The 18,492-nt window shown below is 38.4% G+C and overlaps 1 protein-coding gene across 1 annotated transcript; it reads left to right on the plus strand.

Moving 5' to 3' along the window:
• The first annotated feature begins 2,551 nt into the window (after nt 1–2,551).
• rab25b (RAB25, member RAS oncogene family b) lies at nt 2,552–16,883 on the plus strand. Its single transcript, XM_034697041.1, has 5 exons — nt 2,552–2,902; nt 9,947–10,142; nt 15,158–15,351; nt 15,565–15,645; nt 16,278–16,883. The coding sequence occupies exons 1-5, from the start codon at nt 2,866–2,868 to the stop codon at nt 16,394–16,396; spliced, it is 627 nt and encodes a 208-aa protein (XP_034552932.1). The 5' UTR covers nt 2,552–2,865; the 3' UTR covers nt 16,397–16,883.
• Nucleotides 16,884–18,492: the final 1,609 nt, after the last annotated feature.

An 18,492-nucleotide genomic window follows, 5' to 3' on the forward strand; every position in this document is an offset into this window, starting at 1 on the left:
GTAGTCAGATTTGGATACACTTTTTGTTATACTGGTTAAAATGATCTTTATGTCCCGATGGCAATCAATACATAATGTCTTCTTAAAAAAGAGTGAAAAAAGCTGCTATCTACAGCCAGAGTAAACCTGGGAAAACACCAACCAATCCCTGCCATCAGGAGCCAAATTATGAAACCAATCAAATCCTGTCCTGCCGTTCTGCCCGCCTCCTGCAAAGAGTACACTCATGTTTGTTTGTGTTTTTAACTTTCACTATGATAACGTTTTGGTGTTTTCTTACCGCTGAGTGATGCATGAGTTGACCTAGGGCAAAACACAAACGATGTGCTGAGGACCGGTTTTGAATCAGTCGCCATCATGTGGTCGGGAATCAGCGGCGCTTGTGCATGTGACGGGGGGCGTCGTTTTGGAGGAGCTCCGAGGGGAGGGGTTAGACGGAAATGTTACGTTCAAATTCATGCTAGTTTCCCGTGACTACCAACCCTAGCTTTAAAGCTGTTTGCTGACTGCATTAGCAAACAGAAGAAGAAGAATGCTATTGCTTTAAATAGCAAAAGAAGAAGAAAACATCAGCAAGAGTCGCAGCGATTTTCTTCGTTCCTGAATCTCATACTACTACATATGTATTTCCAGAGACTGAGCATGGCTGTAAAATATAAACACAAACCCCATGCTGTGTCACAGAAACACCGACATAGAGATCGCAACAGACGCTGTCAGTGCCCGCTACTAGCAGCACCTCGTCATGCTGCTGGGTAACACAACTGCCACATGAACGGGACACTATTTATTATATATTATTTTGGCTTGACATGCCCATCCCTACTCACAACTACTGCGCCAGGGGGATGAATGATGGAGAGACACACAGTGATCATTCAGCACAAAGGGAATCAAAGGTACGCCAAACTATTCAACAACTGAGGCGGAGTTATGATTCCAACTTTTTAGATAATACTTATCAAACAACTGTCGAGCTGTAAGGAAACATGGTGCCACAGAAGTGCAAAGATGACCAGCTCATTAGGTTTGAATAAAGATGGGTGGTTGAGTTATTAAAATTTGAATGTGACAGTTTGATTTTAAAAGGGTGTGATTTTTGGGGTTGGCCAAGTGGTTTAAGCCCCGCCCCATGAGCAGCAGCTGTTAGTCCCTGTCACGGTTGCTTGTTCCACTCCCAGTCATGACCCTTTGCTGCATGCCCTCTGTCTGCCCCACATTCACTGCCTCCCTTCAGATGTCCCATCAATAAAGCCCAAAAAAGATGAAATAAAAAAAAAACTCACCTTGTTTTATTCACTACTTCAAATTTAAATTGTTATCTATATTAAAACAAGATTTGGTCTTTCAAAATGTAATCTTAAAAAGGTGGAGGTTGTCTATAAGCAGGGTTGTCTTATAGTCAGGTCGATTCAGTACGTCTTTAATCAATGTGAAGCACTTCAGGAGTATTGTATGAGCCTTTTACACACTCACTGATTGATTTTTAAGGTAGAGCCAGGAAATCATCCTGTGATTTTGCTCTTATTAAAAAAATGTTCCTTTTGTTATCTTGGTCACATTTCCACAATGTTTTCAAAATGGTTGTTTTTAATTATAACGTATTCATTTCAAAATCGTATTAAAACTTCTGTTAAAGATGTGACAACACGACAGTTTTCCAGACAATCACAGGATGTACTTTTTTAATCTTGTGTTTGCTCACTTGCATTGAAACCTGATATTAAAATTGATTTGAATCATTTGACTTGAGAGATGATTGGAAAACTGAGCAACCTGAATCATCAGTGCAGTTTAACAACAGCCTCAAGGCAATGAAAATAGTTTAAATGAAGTCGATTGAAACTAGTTTAAACATTTTTAGTGTCTCTGGTCATGTTTAGAGACAGAGAGAAAAATTAGGAAATAACTTGTGAAAATATACGACAGATCCCCGAAAGGAAGGCACATCTGCAGATGCTTGATTAAAAAATAAGAGATCAGGTCTCAAGGCAAAATAAAATTAAATAAATGAATCAAGTAATTTTTAAGACCAAGCGTTTGTGACCACCAGGGAAGATGATAATAAATATAAATGACTTCACTGTCTTCCTTTCGGTTGCAAAAGGCAGACCTTTTTCATTAAATGGGGGCACCAGGTTCTTCAAGAGAAACACTGGAGGGGAGTTCAATAATAATACAAGGTGCTATGTGCAGTGTGAAGCAGCAATCTTACTTTAAAATGTCCTTTCTGATCAAATTACTCTAAAACAACTGGGACAAACATTTCTTTTTATAAATATAAACAAAAGTCTCTTTCATCCATAAAAAACACCAGTAAAAATGTGGACTTGTGTTGCAGATTTAGAGGAACATGATGTAAAATCTTTTTAGTGTGATTTCAGATATTGGGATGAAGAAGAATCTCTCACTTCCTGCTTCCTGCATGCAGTAATTTGATAACTCCAGCAGAAGGCGCATGACAGACCCTGTCAGCTGTACCTGCGAGTCGCCCCACCTGTCCAACCTGCCCTGCACTCACTCCTTTCCAAAGACACACCTCCACGGTTGCACCACCACTCCCTGATACAGACCCCGCCTGCTGCTGCACAACAACCTGGATACACTCAGCATGTCTTGTTCAAACAAGCCAGCTCTGCATTAACTCAGATAGAGCAGAGTATAGTGAAGGGCAGAGAGCTGGTGACTTTAATTCATGTGTTAAAAAAAACATCTTCTGCAGCTTCTTTCTCTCTTGAAGTCTGAGGATCTGAGGAGCAGGTGGGTCGCGTTGTGAGCCAGTGTCGCCTTACATCCTGCAGGTAACCTGTGAGTCCTGGAGACGCGGCGGTAACCTGTGGGGCAGCAACATTGAATGGACACAATATGGGGTCAGATGAGGCCTACAACTTAGTCTTTAAAGGTGAGAACGTGTTCTCTTACTTTGAATTAAACTCCCATTAAGTCTTTGAAATACATTATTTTGTAAAGTTTCTTCAAATTAAAACTCCTTGATTGTTTTTAACTTGGCATTTACCTTGTACAGGAATATGTGTCATCAGAGTGCAATGCAGTGTTATCAATAAACAGCCTAGTGTTAGCTGAATTTACATGTCAGTGTGTTAGCAGCTCAGTCAGCTGTTCAGGTAAATCATTTTTGCAGGTATTTAGCGTCCAGACACTTTAGATGAAGCTGAGTATTACTGCAATCACATTATCAGATCAGCACATTGTCCCTGGGTACGTCAGATGAAGCATGCATAATACAGGATACTGTTGAAACCAGGATGTGAACTTTAATTCCTGCTATCTGTGGCGTTTCATGCAGAACAACACTGTAAATCTATTTAAAAACTGAACATCTGAGTTTACAGGGGAAAGCATTTCACACAAATCCTGTATGTCTAAGAGACGTCACTGCCTCAGCACAAAGCTGTTCTTTCATTGTGCCGTCTGTTTATTCTTCACCTAACATCATACGTACCTGAGCAAACAGAAGTAAGAGAGGAGTTAAATTACCTGTGAGGAGTTTTTAGCTGGTAATGGAACAGACTGAGACTAACACAGATGACCTATAAAACCAAACTTCTGCATGCACTTCTGCATGTACACGACAAAACTAGCAAAGATAAAGAAGGTACCATTTTGTCCACAGGGGATGCAAGAATCATCACAAACCAAAAGTTCCTTACAGGTGCGTTAATGTGTTCAGGTTCAGTGTGTAGAATGTGAATTTCTAGTGAGATGTAGCGGTCAGATTCGAGATTGAAGCGCTCCCTTGTTCACCCCTCCTGTTTGCAAAGTTGCAGAGCCTTCAAGGATAAGAAGCTCCCTTGTTGCATGAAAAGCAAGATCTTCCATTGATTGGTTGTCTGTCTGTCGGTGAATTGGTTTTATTACAGGGTGTTCATGAATTGGTATTGTAGGTCATTGGTCAGCTAGACAAACTATTTCAGATACATCAGATACCTTCAATTTTAAGCTCCCATGCAAAGGAAGATTTCTTTATTTTATTTTATTTATGTATTAGGATCCCCATTAGCTTCCAAATTGTGGTTGCTAGTCTTCCTGGGGTCCACACAACAAAACAAAAACAAGAAAAACAATTATTTAATATCACACATTATCCATAAAACAAAGATGCAATAGCAGCCAATTATAAAAATCAAGAATGAATCCCAAATAACGACAATATTTTCTTGTGTACATCTGCATTTGGATTCTATAAGGGGCCTATTTTACATGGGATTCCTCTCTCTCATCCCCACATTTTCTCTGCTTTCTCTCAATCCCCTCATTTTCTATCTCTTCTCTCCATCCTCATGTCGTCTGTTAACTATTGATTTGGTCGATTTCTGCGCCCCCTGTTGTCAAAGCGGCACCTCCTGACTCTTTGATGGTTTTATCTGTTTTACATGTGCAACAAAGAAGTATTATCAGTCTGTCTTTTTTGGTCGTAGATGATTTTAAAGCAACAACATTTTTAATCTTAGTGTAAATCATCTTAAATCAGGCTTTGTTACTCATCACTGGGCTGTGTTGAATACTCGATCCTGATTGGTTAAAACCCCATAATGAGGGTAATTAATTTTGAATAGCAAGAGGATGTTAGGGACTAGCTGATCACACATATCATATTAAATCAGGAATGAACTTTAACTTCAACTTCAAAGAGCTTTATTTATCCGTTAGGAACTTAATTTGTGTAAAAGTGGCAAAATGTTTCTTCCCGATGAGTTAGTTCTCAATCAGACCCCTCCGCTCTGTGTCTGGATCTTATCTCATCCTAACAGGGTTCTATTTTGCATAACCACCCGCTCACCACACATAGTCACATCCTTGTCTGTCACATCCCTGTGGAAGCAGTTTGAGACATTAATGGTAACTAAGTAGAAATAACCAAACTAGTCTTGTTTGCTTTTTTAGCTCATGAAGACCATCAGTGTTGACAAATCCCATTCACAGTCCCTGGCACAAGCACCAGGGAGAGTTTTGGGGTTAAGTGTCTTGCCCAAGGACACTTCAGGACCTGGGATCAAACCTCTGACCCTCCGATTGAGAGACGACCGACTCTACCACAGAGCCACAGTCACCCCCTAAAGTGTGGTGTCAGTCCCATCTGTGCATGCTTCAGCATAACCAGTGCAATATATCAGTGCCCATCCAGGTGGTATTTTGGCTTCACTTTGCACAATGGGAGGAGATTGAGGCATGTCGTCCATATTCTTATACAAACAACAGCGTAAGCAAATCAACACCTGGAGTCGTGGGTGGTTGTCAACCTCAGGGTGACGAAAATACTCTTTGAAGTCACTGCTCCCTATTTCCCCAGCTTCAAATCTTTATTCTAAGCTAGGTTAAGCTAATCTAAACTAATCACCCATTGGCTTTAATCTTATACAGATCATGCAGACTTGTCAGAAGCATTTATTTTCTCATGTAACTCTGGTCAAGAACACAAACTAGGGTGTTACACCTCAAATATAAGAAACTCAATGAGCAGTGAAACATGACGATTCTCATCTCCAGCAGGTGAATTGTGAAGTTCACAAACGGGTTATCTCTGAATGCTTCCTGCTGCAGAACTCTGAACACTGAGACACTTTTTAATCTCAGTAATGTGAGCAGGTTTCCATTCCTTTCAGTGATTTACAGATAACTCAGCCAAACTTATCGGTAAAATCAAGTTCTGTAGAGTTTGTGTGGAATGTAAAGCATGCATATTCTCCCCCCTGTATATACCATACAGGGAACCATTGTGGAGTATACATAGGCTGCAGCTGTGAGTACATTACATGCTAATAAATCTTGTTATTTAAAGTCCTTCTGTTACCCAAACAGTCTTTTTAATGGTGCACAGAATAAATTATGCAGGTAGTTACAGTTCACCGACAGATACATACATGTTCTGGTGTTTCGATGCACACTTAAAAACTTTATTTTGTTCTTAATATTGACCGTTTAATCTAGAGCAGAGCATGAAACTGAGTATGTTGTGTTTAAGTTGGCTCCAGGATCTCAGGCTTTGGGCCATGACATCAGTGTGTGCAGTGCAGTAGTCACATTTCCAGTCCTAACTGTCAATAAAACAAACAAAATGAGACTTCAATCCTCCCTGCAACGCCTCAAGTGCATCCCAGCACCTTCAGAATTAACAAACCAGACCAGAGAGCTTTGAGGCCTCTTGTCCCGTATCTCCATAGAGACCAGAGGTATTGTTTGCTTAAGAAGTTACTCAGTTGTGGAAGAGAAGAGGGACAAAAACAGGAAAAACAGGCACTCTCACCTCGCCTGCACTGGAAAAAAAAAAGCATTACAGTGCGGTGGCTGTAGAGTGGACAATTCAAGCAAATCTTGTAAGACATTCCTCGCCGGGTCCTCAGACTCCAGGTTAAACATTGTGTGAGTTAGGAACCAGAGTGCTGAGACATTGGTGGTTTCAGAGTGTTCCTTTAAAAGTGTAAGCAGGTGTTCAGGGAAAATGTGCCAGCATCTTTCATCCGTGGATCCGACTGGGGTACAAGGGATGTGTTAATGGTAACCAGTTGATTCTTGTCTGTGAAAACAACCTCCCCATGAGGTCAGTTTGGTAGCTAATCTTCCAGTGAGTAGAGCTCACCATGGTGGTCAATGAATTGCTGGTGTTCTGTAAAAGTTTGCATTCATTTGAAGCTTTTTTAGGGAGGTCAAGTCCATTTTGGTTACAAAGTCTCGGTTTAAAGTTCAATTTTGATGTTGGGAAGAGTAAAAGTTAAGAAACCAGCCTCACCTGGAGATGAAGTAACTACTCTGATCCTAATATTCATCAGCATGTAGAAGTTTGTAGGTCCACATTTCCCTGACCGAGCAAATTCAATCTGTTGAGTTTAACTAAAGTGGACTTAGTGGTTTTCCTCAGTGTTAGTATTAGTATTAACGTCCCTTACTTTATTTTTCTTTTAAATTAAAAATAAAAACACTACATTCAAAATCTAACTGAGGTTAAGTATTGGTAAATCTACATATTTTACTGGTATGTTAAGTTTACATGCTGGCAATATTTTAACATTTTACAGGCGGAGCTCATTTAAAAAACTTGTATTGCTGGGTGTTATATTTCATAAAACTGCATACTTTTTTTGTATACAAATCCTGAACTAAAAAATAAGAAAGTAGCTGTAAAATGTATTTAAAAATGTTATTAATTAACGTAAAAATAACGTAAACAAATATCAAAAAAACATTGCATGAGTCCAGTTCATGTGCTTTTTTTTGTTATCTTTTTCAGACATTTTTTCCTATTTATTTGATAGGATGGAGTGAAGAAAGGAATAATGGGGAGTGACATGCAGCTAAGGTTAGTTGTTGGTGAACAATCTAGCCTCAGCTGTATGGAGGAAGCTATAGCCAGGACATGTGGGATGCATGCTTTACCTGCTAAACTGATCTGGTGCCCTCCAGTCAGTTTATCATTTTAATTTAATAGTCTTTCCACTCTGAGCGCATTTCAATGTTTGATACATTGCACAACCAAATGTTGGCTAATGTGAGTTCATAACATCTTTTAAATTGTGTAAATTGAAGTTAATGGGAGCTCAAACCTGTATATGTATAAGCATATATTAGCAGAATAACATCAGTGTGTTAAAACCATAGACTGTATAAATAATGGACGTAGTATCCGTGACGTCACCCATCTGTTCCTGAGCGCTGTTTTGAAGCCAATCGATGGCGGCAGCCATATAATGCGGAACTCAACCAGGCATAGTGTGACATAAAGGGGCGGAGTTTGAGCCTCCTAGCCAACAGCTATGTGTTTCCGTCCGGGAGACAAGTCAGTCATGCCCTTATTTGGCCAAAAAGTCGTAATCTTAATATCTTCTGAACTGTCGCGTTATAAAAAAAATCACCCCTGTACAGCGTGTGCAGATAGAGAGATTAGATACGTAGAGCCAAGCCGTTTTTTGAACCAGGCTGTAAACATGTTTATTAATGCTGCAAAGATCGTCTTTTTTGAATTGGTGTCTATGTGGTTTCCGGTGTTTCTGCAGCTAGCCTCAAGCGGATTCTCGATGAATTGCAGTTTATAACACTTCTGCATGGGCTTCATATTTTGAGACCGGAGGTTGCCGCTTGGTTAAAACTAGATAAACAAGTTCTCTCTAATCATGCAAACTAAGTTGACAATCAACAAAGGCAGCTGAATTGAAGGAAATAGCCTGTTAGGTAGTTAGGTAGCAGCCTGTTGTCTAAGCTAGCATACGGCCTCTTAACAATCCACCACAAAAGTTCTCCTTTTTGTACATTCAAAGCAGACTCTGGATGGAAGTGCTCTGCAGGGGATGGGGCACATTGGGTATCCCTGAGATTCTCATAGGATAGAATGGACTCTTGGTTGATTTGCATCCCCAGACATACATTAATGGAAATAGGGTGGGTCTAACTCCTGATCAGCTGCAGTTTCCACTCATAGACTGGCTTTTTGTTATTTTTTATTACACTAGAGGTTGCTGCTTGCTGATCCCCCATGCTTCCAGTCATCATGCTTATCAGAGCGAACAGCTTGCTGACTGTACTCTCGCATTTAAGCAAAGCCAGGAGAATCATTCCAAACTTATTGTTTAACTCTCTCTGCAAGAAAAGCAAATAAGTGTATTTCCCAAATTGTTCAACAAGCTATTAGCTCCCATCACACCCTAAATCCATGTTTAATTGCTGTGAAGATGTCACAAGAATTGGAGTATTTATCCTAGTGTTCACGAGCTCACACGCCTCAGCAAGAATCTGACTGTGTCTTTTCCCCCTCTGCAGTTATCCCAGTCTTACTGTTTTTCCATAATGTCCTCATACTTTCCTATCTGTGCCAATTAAGCCAAGCCTTTCTGCTCTCTGAGTCAGCTACTTACAATTGAAACCCAAACATTAGTCAGTGACATGTACAGAGGGGGTGTCTGCGGTCTTTCTCTCCTGTTTACTCTGTGGGTTGGTTCCTCTGACCAAGATTAAAGGAAGTATAGCAGCTTGACTTGTTCCACCTGATCTGCATCACCTCACTTGCTGTAGCTGTATTTCCTGAAACAAGGGCTCTCTTGTGAGGGATTTTTTGCCTTTAAGGTTTTCAGTTTTAAGAGCAGGAAAGGTTTTTTTTTCTTCCACAAAAATGGGCAGGGAGGTATAAATCACAGTAAACTTGTCCTGCAGTTTCATCAAAATGAGTTCTTAAAACATCAATAATCATGTGTTCAACATGACTGAAAATGTGTTTGCTTGTTTTGGGGGAAATTAATGGGAAATTAGGAGCCGTAAATTAGGAGCCCTCCAGTGAAAGAAAACTGAACAAAATGCGTCAAATTGTCCATTATGAAGATCTCTGTGTCTAAAACTACACCTGTGCTCTTCATTGGAGGTGTTTATCCTGCCTCTGTTTGGCTTCCTTTACTTGTCCCACTTAATCCCTACTGTTGGAATAAAACTATTAACAAAATACTCTGTTTATTTTAGGACTGGCATCTTCACAGTGCATGCTTTGACAGCCAACAGCTTAACAAGATCCCCGTTTAGCTTCTTATTAATCAATAATTTGGTGTATTATTTTGCAGGCCTATATCTATTGTTACTTATTTTACTCAACATTATATTTCTGCTATTTTATTCTGCATGCTGAAGTCCAAAATGATTCACTTGTTTACCATGAAGGCGTAGTGTTTTTTAAATTGGAACATTATATCCCTGACTGTGTAATTACCCCCACTCCTAGCCACTAAGACTGAGGACTTAGGGTGCAACCAAGAAAGACACACCTTGACTAAAGGCTCCTTTAAAAGAGGCCGTGGAGGAATGAGTGGGTGTCACAGGGTTGGTAAATATTAGGACACAGGAATACTTTTGTTTCCTTCACTCAGGAAATACTAGATTTAGTTTTGCAACAACCAAACACAACACATGATTTAAATACTTGTGTTTTCTGATGTCTTTGTCTCCCCTGCAGTGGTTCTAATTGGAGAATCAGGTGTAGGAAAAAGCAATCTGCTGGCCCGCTTCACCAAAAATGAGTTCAACCATGATAGTCGCACAACCATCGGGGTGGAGTTCAGCTCCCGGACCGTGCAGCTCGGAGGCTTCACCATCAAGGCCCAGATCTGGGACACGGCCGGGCTGGAGAGATACAGAGCCATCACATCTGCGTGAGTGTCAAGAACCATCACACCTGAAATAGATCCATGAGTGTGAATGTGTCCCATTTATACACATTCAGACTGCTCATAATGTATGCTCTATTTTCAAGGGCATTCGAATGACTTTACAGCTTTGCAGTAAAATGTTAAAAAAATGTTATGGAATCTCTACAACTAAGTGTGAGTTATTGTAAACTCACTTAAACTAAACTGCTGTCCGTACCACGTCATGATAATCAGCATCAAGCCAAAGAGAGTCAGACATCCAGACACACTTTTACTGCGTCATGGTTTTGTTTATACTTTTTTTACAGGTCTAACTCTCATTTAAGAATTCAACATGTCTTTGTGTGCAAATTTTTTTTCTAGTTGTGTTTCTCGTGTTAATGATGTTTAAAAAGTGAGGCCACAAAATAAAAAAAAAGACAATTAGTGGTTATAATTTACTAAAAGAGAACTTCCTTATTTAAAAACTTTTTCAATTTCCTACCAAGTGATGGAGGAGATCGATAAAACTCTCAGGTCTGTATGTAACCGGTGGGCTTCTGCAATGTGATTGCTTATAATGATGCTGTGACACACGGGTTCTCTTTCTTTTTACACCTCCATTTATTCTGGCACAGACACGGACAGACAAAAACCTCCATGTAAAATATTACAGCCCACTCCCGCGGCCCGCCTCTACACGGATAAATTGAATATGCATCACGTGAGTTAGCATAGCTGTCTGTGCACGATAAGCTAGCCGGCTGACTTTTAAAATGACTATTTTTTCATGCCATTTAGATCAAATGAATATTTTGTCAGGTAATAAAAGACAATTATATATTAGGAGGAACAAAAATTAAAGAATATGATAAATTGAATATGCATCACGTGAGTTAGCATAGCTTTCTGTGCATGTTACGCTAGCCCATTGACCATTAAAATGTCTATCTTTCCAGGACATTTAGATCAAATTGATATGTTGTCAGTTACTAAAAGACAATTATATATTAGGAGGAACAAAAATTAAAGAATATAATAAATTGAATTTGCATCACATGAGTTAGCATAGCTTTCTGTGCATGAAAGTTAGCTTAACTTGCTGTGCACGTTAAGCTAGCCCACTAACTGTTAATGTTACATTTTATTCACAACATTTAAATCAAATGAACATGTTGTCAGTCGGTAAAAGACACTAATATATTAGGAGGAACAAAAATTAAAGAATATAATAAATTGAATATGCATCACATGAGTTAGCATAGCTTTCTGTGCATGTTAAGCTAGCCCACTGATTGTTAAAATGACTATTTTTCCAGGACATTTAGATCAAATTGATATGTTGTCAGTTACTAAAAGACAATTATATATTAGGAGGAACAAAAATGAAAGAATATGATAAATTGAACATGCTTCACGTGAGTCAGCATAGCTTTCTGTTCACGAAAGTTAGCTTAACTTGCTGTGTACATTAAGCTAGCCCGCTAACTGTTAAAGTTAAGTTTTATTCACAACATTTAAATCAAATGAACATTTTGTCAGTTAGTAAAAGACACTAATATAATAGGAGGAACAAAAATTAAATAGATAATATGATAATAGTTTGGGCTCACAACAGACACACCTCTCCCAAAGTGCAAACGTGGAGAGGGAAGGGCTGAAAAAATAAAAACACACAACCACAGAAGAAGAAATACACAAGAAGGAGGGGCTGTAAACCACAACAGTATGTAATAGAGTTCTGACGCCGCGTCACAAAGACAATTGCCAGGTATGTTTTGTTATAACAAAAAGAACTGTGAAAGACACAGGCACATATTTGACCCTGTTCCATGTATACATGAAGGTGTGGCCAGCAGCAAGGTATCTTAACTTTGCATTACTAGAAACTAGAAATAACTAGCAGCCCAGCTCAGTCAGAAGGTGACCAAATCTGCACACCAACACCCTTAATGCTCACTAGTTAGCTTGATATATCCTGTTTGTGCAATCCCTTAAACATTGGAGTGTTTAGATGACAGCTTGCCATTTCTCAAGGGTTGTATATTATGTTACATTTTATTTTAAATGACTAAATGTTAACCTCTGTTTTCCTGTTCTTTGTAGTAGTTTAATCTGACGTGTGTATATATTTCATGGAAAAAAGCGTGCCAATAGTCAACATTATTCCCAATCCCAATGTAAAACAGTTGCAGCACAATTTTGAATAATAATTTCAACAAAACTAACCCACAACTGCTTTTTCTTTTGGCAACAGCTCTGTCTGTGTTCAACTTGGCCGTAGATTAACACTCAGTAACTAAGCCCCAAAGTCTCAATTAGTGGAGATGATGGCTCATGCTTCATTTTTGATTCATAAAAGTGTGTTTATTCATAGAGACCCTGCATAATGTAACTTTCAATAACAATGTTTGCTCTTCCTTTAGATGTTGTGAATTTGTACTGAAGTAACACGTTGTACTGGCAGACGCACTGGTTTGAATATTGCACATCTTTTGAACGTGCAGATGTTTTTAGCATGGCATGCAGAAGGTAAAGACAGATTTTTAAATCAACATTTCATGCTTGTTTTCTTGCTACATAGTTCTTGAGCAACCTGTATGTCAGCATCTTAAGGTGGTGCTGTTATCAGCCAAAACACACGCAAGGACAGGCACTGATCCTTGGTTCCCTCCCACATTACCTGAAAAACAACCAGCACACTCATGTCTCCTGTCAGCCAACAGCTGGCACACTTAGGTTCAAAAATCCAATTGGTTATAGCAGAGACTTTGTTTGAACACTTAGTGGGTCTCTGTCCTATCCGAAGCTGCTCCTCATTCATTCTTTTTTTTTAATTAAACTAGTGGGATTAACTGTGGAAACTGGTTTTAAAACAATAGAACCATGTCAGTTTTATTTTTAAGACATGGGAAAATCTGAGGATATGCTACACCACTGGATTAGCCCCTTTCTGACAGCTTGGCTTTTTGGGTAATTACTTGCCGACTTATTCCAGTATGCAAATTCCCGCTCCCATGGAATTTCCCATTTGTGCTGTAACAAGCGGCTAAAACCTATTAAAGTGGAATTAATTATGCTCGTGGAAGTATGGAGCAGAAATGTAATTGTGAAGGAAGTATTGATTGGTTTTCCACTTCAGACCAATTGTCAGTCATTAAATTTTTCCTCAATTGAGGGCAGGGAAAGTGACTTATTCTCAGTGGAGAGAAAACAATGCTCAAATCAGCCACTGTCAATATTTTTTATCAATAACAAACAATGAGATCCAGTTCACTGTGAACAGGTTCATTCTTACTGATGTACCAGACTTGTGTTTTCCATCTACAGTATGTAGTTCCCCTCAGCTCTGCATAACTGTATGTATGGTGTCTTTCAACACATTGCTTGGGGTTTTATGCTCTATTGGTTCACAGTCACTGCTCTGTTTTATATCCCAGTGAGCATTTTCTCAGTTTAAACAGCACTTAAAAGATGTCTCAGGTCGAGGTTGAAAAGGCTCTCAAAAAAATTCAATCAATTTAAAGATGTTGATGTTTTTTAGACCAGATTTCAGTAGATGCGCTTCTGTCTCAAGATTCATCAAATACAAGTGTTAACAGGTATTTTCAGAAGAATCTCACACAAACAGAAGCCAAGGTTATTCTATTTGAGCAGTGTATCATAGTCATTATACAAGCTGGATTCACTCACACAATGCCAGTACTACAATCCAGCATTAATCTCTATCAGCCAACAAGAAGTGTTTTAAGTACAGCATGTCCTCAGTTACATATCAGTGCCTTTGTAGTCAGAGCTGCAAAGAAAAATTGCCTGGGCATGTACAATGATTCATTGTCTTCTTCTGTGGGGAATGTTTTAAACTGCTCTCTTAACAATGTCTTTAAACCTTGTTGCTAACATCGCACGGCTCATTATATGCTGTAGTTATGTTTGTATGACAAATGAAACTCGCTAAAATCACATTTCTGCAAAAGACTATATTTAAACTACTGGTGGCAATATCACTTTGGAGAAATAATGCACAGTGATCATTCATGCCCTTCTTTTACCCATTAAAAAATAGATTTGTCAAAGTTATATGTTGATAACTTGGACATGTTGATGTCCTAACTATGTTATGGTCTGTTAGAACTGGGTGAAAAAGGACCCAATTTTCCAATATTTCTTATCTTGGATGCAATATGCTAGTTGTATGGCATCGAATAGCAATAATTCATAGGTAGCATTTAACTGGCCAACATAGCAGAGCACAAAGCAGCTAATAAACAAAAGTACATTTCACTCTGGGGTTGGTGGAGACCAAAACAGAGCCAAAAGGATTGGACAATATCAAGACTTTAAATCAAGCTGCAACTTCTGGTGCTGAAAAAAATGTGGAAGTGCAAAAAGAAAAAAAGAATAATCAACTTCCTTAAGTGTCCACCTGAGGCTGGTTCCAGAAGACAAGGAGAACCCATTAGGACCAATATTAAAGTTACTATTTTCACTGCAGAAGTATACTTGACTACAGCCTGGTATAAAGATGATTTTGGTCCCTGGGGCTTATTTCATTTGAAAAACTGTATAACTCATTCATTTTGATTATAATACATATTAAAACATAGATCAAGTCAAAGAGTTATGCATCATAAGGAATAATCAGAGACGTGGCTGATTGCAAAAGGAAGTTGGAGTCAGTATTTCCAATATGGCGTCTCCCGTATTGACTTCATAATGCCTCTCCAGAAACCAGTGGGTGACTTCTCTGAGATTACGACCATGTTTAACACAGTTTATGTCTCTCTAACCTCTAAATGTTTAAATATGCTATGCAACTATTTATTAAGAAGTTTGCCATAGGAACATAAAAGGTGATGACATGTTAATGTTGTGATGGTACCTACAGTATATCTGTTCCCCTGATGTAGCCAAATAGAAACAGTTCATCTTTAACAGTTTTCAGCTCTCATGATTATCATATTACATCTGAAATGGGGGAAAAAAAACACCCACTTGCCACCAGCAGTGTAACTGTAAAGTAATTCTTCTTCTAACAGGTATTACAGAGGAGCAGTTGGAGCCCTGCTGGTTTTTGACATCACCAAACACCTGACCTACGAGAGTGCAGAGCGCTGGCTGAAGGAGCTGTACGAACACGCGGACCCTAACATTGTGGTGATGCTGGTGGGCAACAAGTCTGACCTGGAGTCAGAGAGGTCTGTGCCCACCGAGGAGGCTCGAGACTTTGCAGGTATAAAGTCAGATCATTTCAGTCATCATTTTATTTGTTGTTTCTGAGTGGTGATAGAAAACACATTACCTGGTAGTTGTTTACCACTTTGGGTTCAGGAATCCTCCTTTTCTTTGAGAATTGTGAGATAAAATAAAAATGTTGTGCTACAGAGTGAAACTACAACAAATATGATTTTAACAATAACTAACTTAGCTTATTTATATTATCCAGAAAAGAATGGTCTTTTGTACCTGGAGACCTCAGCTTTGGAGTCAACTAATGTGGAGGCAGCATTCAACAATGTCCTAACAGGTAATTTAATAAGATGTATTTCACTTTTTTCTGTTTTATTGAATCAAATCTCTCTTTTATGTCCAAATTTGCAGCATTACGCAGAAAATAATATTTCCCTTCCAATGCAATGTTGTCACAGTTCATAATCTGTACTGGGGACTAGGTCGACTGCTGTGTGCATGCTGGTTCCCATCACTTTTCTCCCTCTGTTCCTTTCCCATGATAAAAATATAAATGATATAAACCAGATGCATGCAATTTCCTATGTATGAGCTGTTTCTCAAGCTGCACTCTTTCACCCTAAATTCAACCTCACATAGCTAGACTTCATCTCTGCAGCTCGGGGAACTTTAGTGAGTCTTGGTCTTCAAAAGGTCAGCACAGACTGACCTCTTGTAGTCCTGCAGCAGCCTTTTGATTGGTTGCTTCTGGAGGAAACTTTTCTGTTGGGTTTTAATTCAACATGAGCAACTTTGCCCTTTTTAATTTGTTTAAAGTGCTCCAATCAACTTTTATGCAGCATGGATGTGAGAGGATGTGTACTTTTTAAAATATTTATGCAACTTTTTCTCTCAAAGCCTGGAACACTGCAGGTTTTTTCTATTCAGGCATAATGTCACTGTTTAATTTACCCTCACTTTCTGCCACAGAGATTCACAGGAAGGGTGGTGGTAAGAAAATGGGCCGGGGCTCTATCAGTGCTTTGTCTTTTAACAACACCGGAGCAGAAAACACAGAAGAGAGTAAGCCCTGCTGCAGGAACGTCTGATCACAAGGACCTTCAGGACACCGGGGGCCTCAGGGGTGGCTGAACTCCTCCTTCACCCACAATGCTTTGCTGGAGTTGGAGGAGTTGGGAGTGACATGGCAAAAATGGGTGCAATATTAACAGTCCTGGGCTGGCTTAAGTGATGCCACTTTGAAAAGACTGATTCACAGGTTGTACAAACTGCATGCTGGTGATGTATTCAAGGAAAGATTAATATATTTGAGCCAATGTATCTGGAAGCAAACATCAATGCTGTTGAATATAGGTCAAAAATAAAAATTCACTGTGTCACTTGTGAAATGAAATATTTATAATGCATGCCGAGAATAAGAGTTTCAAATGTACATGATACATGACTGTTAATGTTTTACTTTATAATCAGATTGGGGCATAAATTGTATGTACACACTACAAGTCTTGTTGTGCTTGAGCTGAGGATGTATGAGGAGTTTAATTTCTGATGAGAAATAAACAATTTATGGATACAGTTGGCCTCAAATGTGTTATATGTGTTTTACAATTATAGATAGGATTTGAAAGAGGCAGTTTAGGGCTTAATAAAACAAAAGCTAGATGAATTCAGTTTGATATAAACTCAGTAAAAATATATATTTTGCCAAAGTCTGTCCAGATTCGGGCCATTCTGAAGCTGATTTAGATTTTTATTTAACCTTTAGAAAGAGTGCTTTTTAATACTTACAAAAAGGGGAAGTCACTTAGATAGAGGCTTGACAAAAAATCAATACAACTGTTACTACACTGCAAAAACTCAAAATCTTACCAAGTGAAATTGTCTCATTTTTAGTCAAAATGTCTTATCCCACTTACTTTAAGTTAAATTGACTTAACAAGTAACATTTGAGCAAGATAGAGGGACTTGTTTTAAGTCAATGCATCTTAAATATCTTGTTAAGTGAAACAATCTTGAAATGATCTTGTATTGATTTGTAATTGTACATTTTTCAAGCTGAGATCTTATTTGTAGGAGACGGATAATCTTGATTTAAGACAAACACTTTACTTGATTTAAGTAAATGCATTTTATTGGAGAATCTATCAGAAAATAGCTCTATTGATAAAAGAAAGAAAGAAAGAAAATTTCTTTTTTTATGGGTGGGTTACAGTTTTCAGGCTTTCAGGTTTCTTCTAAATCAGATAAAAATATACATCTTCAAACTAATGAACACAATGAAACACCTACTTTTGAGCATAGCTGGCTTATCCTTAAAACAACATGCCTGAATATTAGTATATCCAGCTCACTATGAGAAGACATTATATCTCCAAATGCCGAAATTAAACTTTGTAATCTCTTTTCAAGTACAAAATGGTCTCAAACTTAGAAGTGCCGCTATAATACACCTCAAATTAAGGTGAATATATCTCAAATGAAGAAGTTGACATGAAATGTGTTAGTGCAGAAATCTTTTTTTGAGTGAGAAAATAATAACTGTTAGCATTCCTGTCTTATTCTGAGACACTTTAAAATACTGGTACAATATTGATTCAAATAAGTTTCCCCTGCTTATTTTAAGATAAGATAAGATAAGATATACTTTATTTGTCCCCCGTTGGGAGAAATTCTTTTGTTACAGCAGCTTATAACACGGGACAGGGGAATACAACAATGTACTAACATAGTTAAAAACTATAACAACAGTAATAATAGCAATGACAAGGGTAAAATAAAATAAAATAAAATAGAATAAAATAGAATAGAATAAAATAAAATAAAATAAAATAAAATAAAGTAAAATAAAACTGTAAAACTGTGTAACTACACAAAGTATTGAATAAAATGATTTAAGCACCAGCTGCTACAGTTTGAAACAATAACTGGATAACGAAAACAATGCATAGGATGGCAGAAAGCAATAAAGAGTTATCCCTGAAATGTCCTAGCCATGTATCAGTCTGAATCTCCCGAGAGGGATCCAGGTCAAAGAGTTTCTCCAGTCGGCATTCTTTCAAAGATGAATAATCTTTTATATCACATTAACTATGTTGTTAGGCTGCAGGGATGTCTGTAACAATGAGATAATTGTGATACCACAGTTTGCCAGCTGGGCTTTGCTTCTCCTCTCTAACCTGAGGCT

This window comes from Notolabrus celidotus, chromosome 12, assembly GCF_009762535.1.
Source record: "Notolabrus celidotus isolate fNotCel1 chromosome 12, fNotCel1.pri, whole genome shotgun sequence".
Classification (NCBI taxonomy): Eukaryota; Metazoa; Chordata; class Actinopteri; order Labriformes; family Labridae; genus Notolabrus; species Notolabrus celidotus.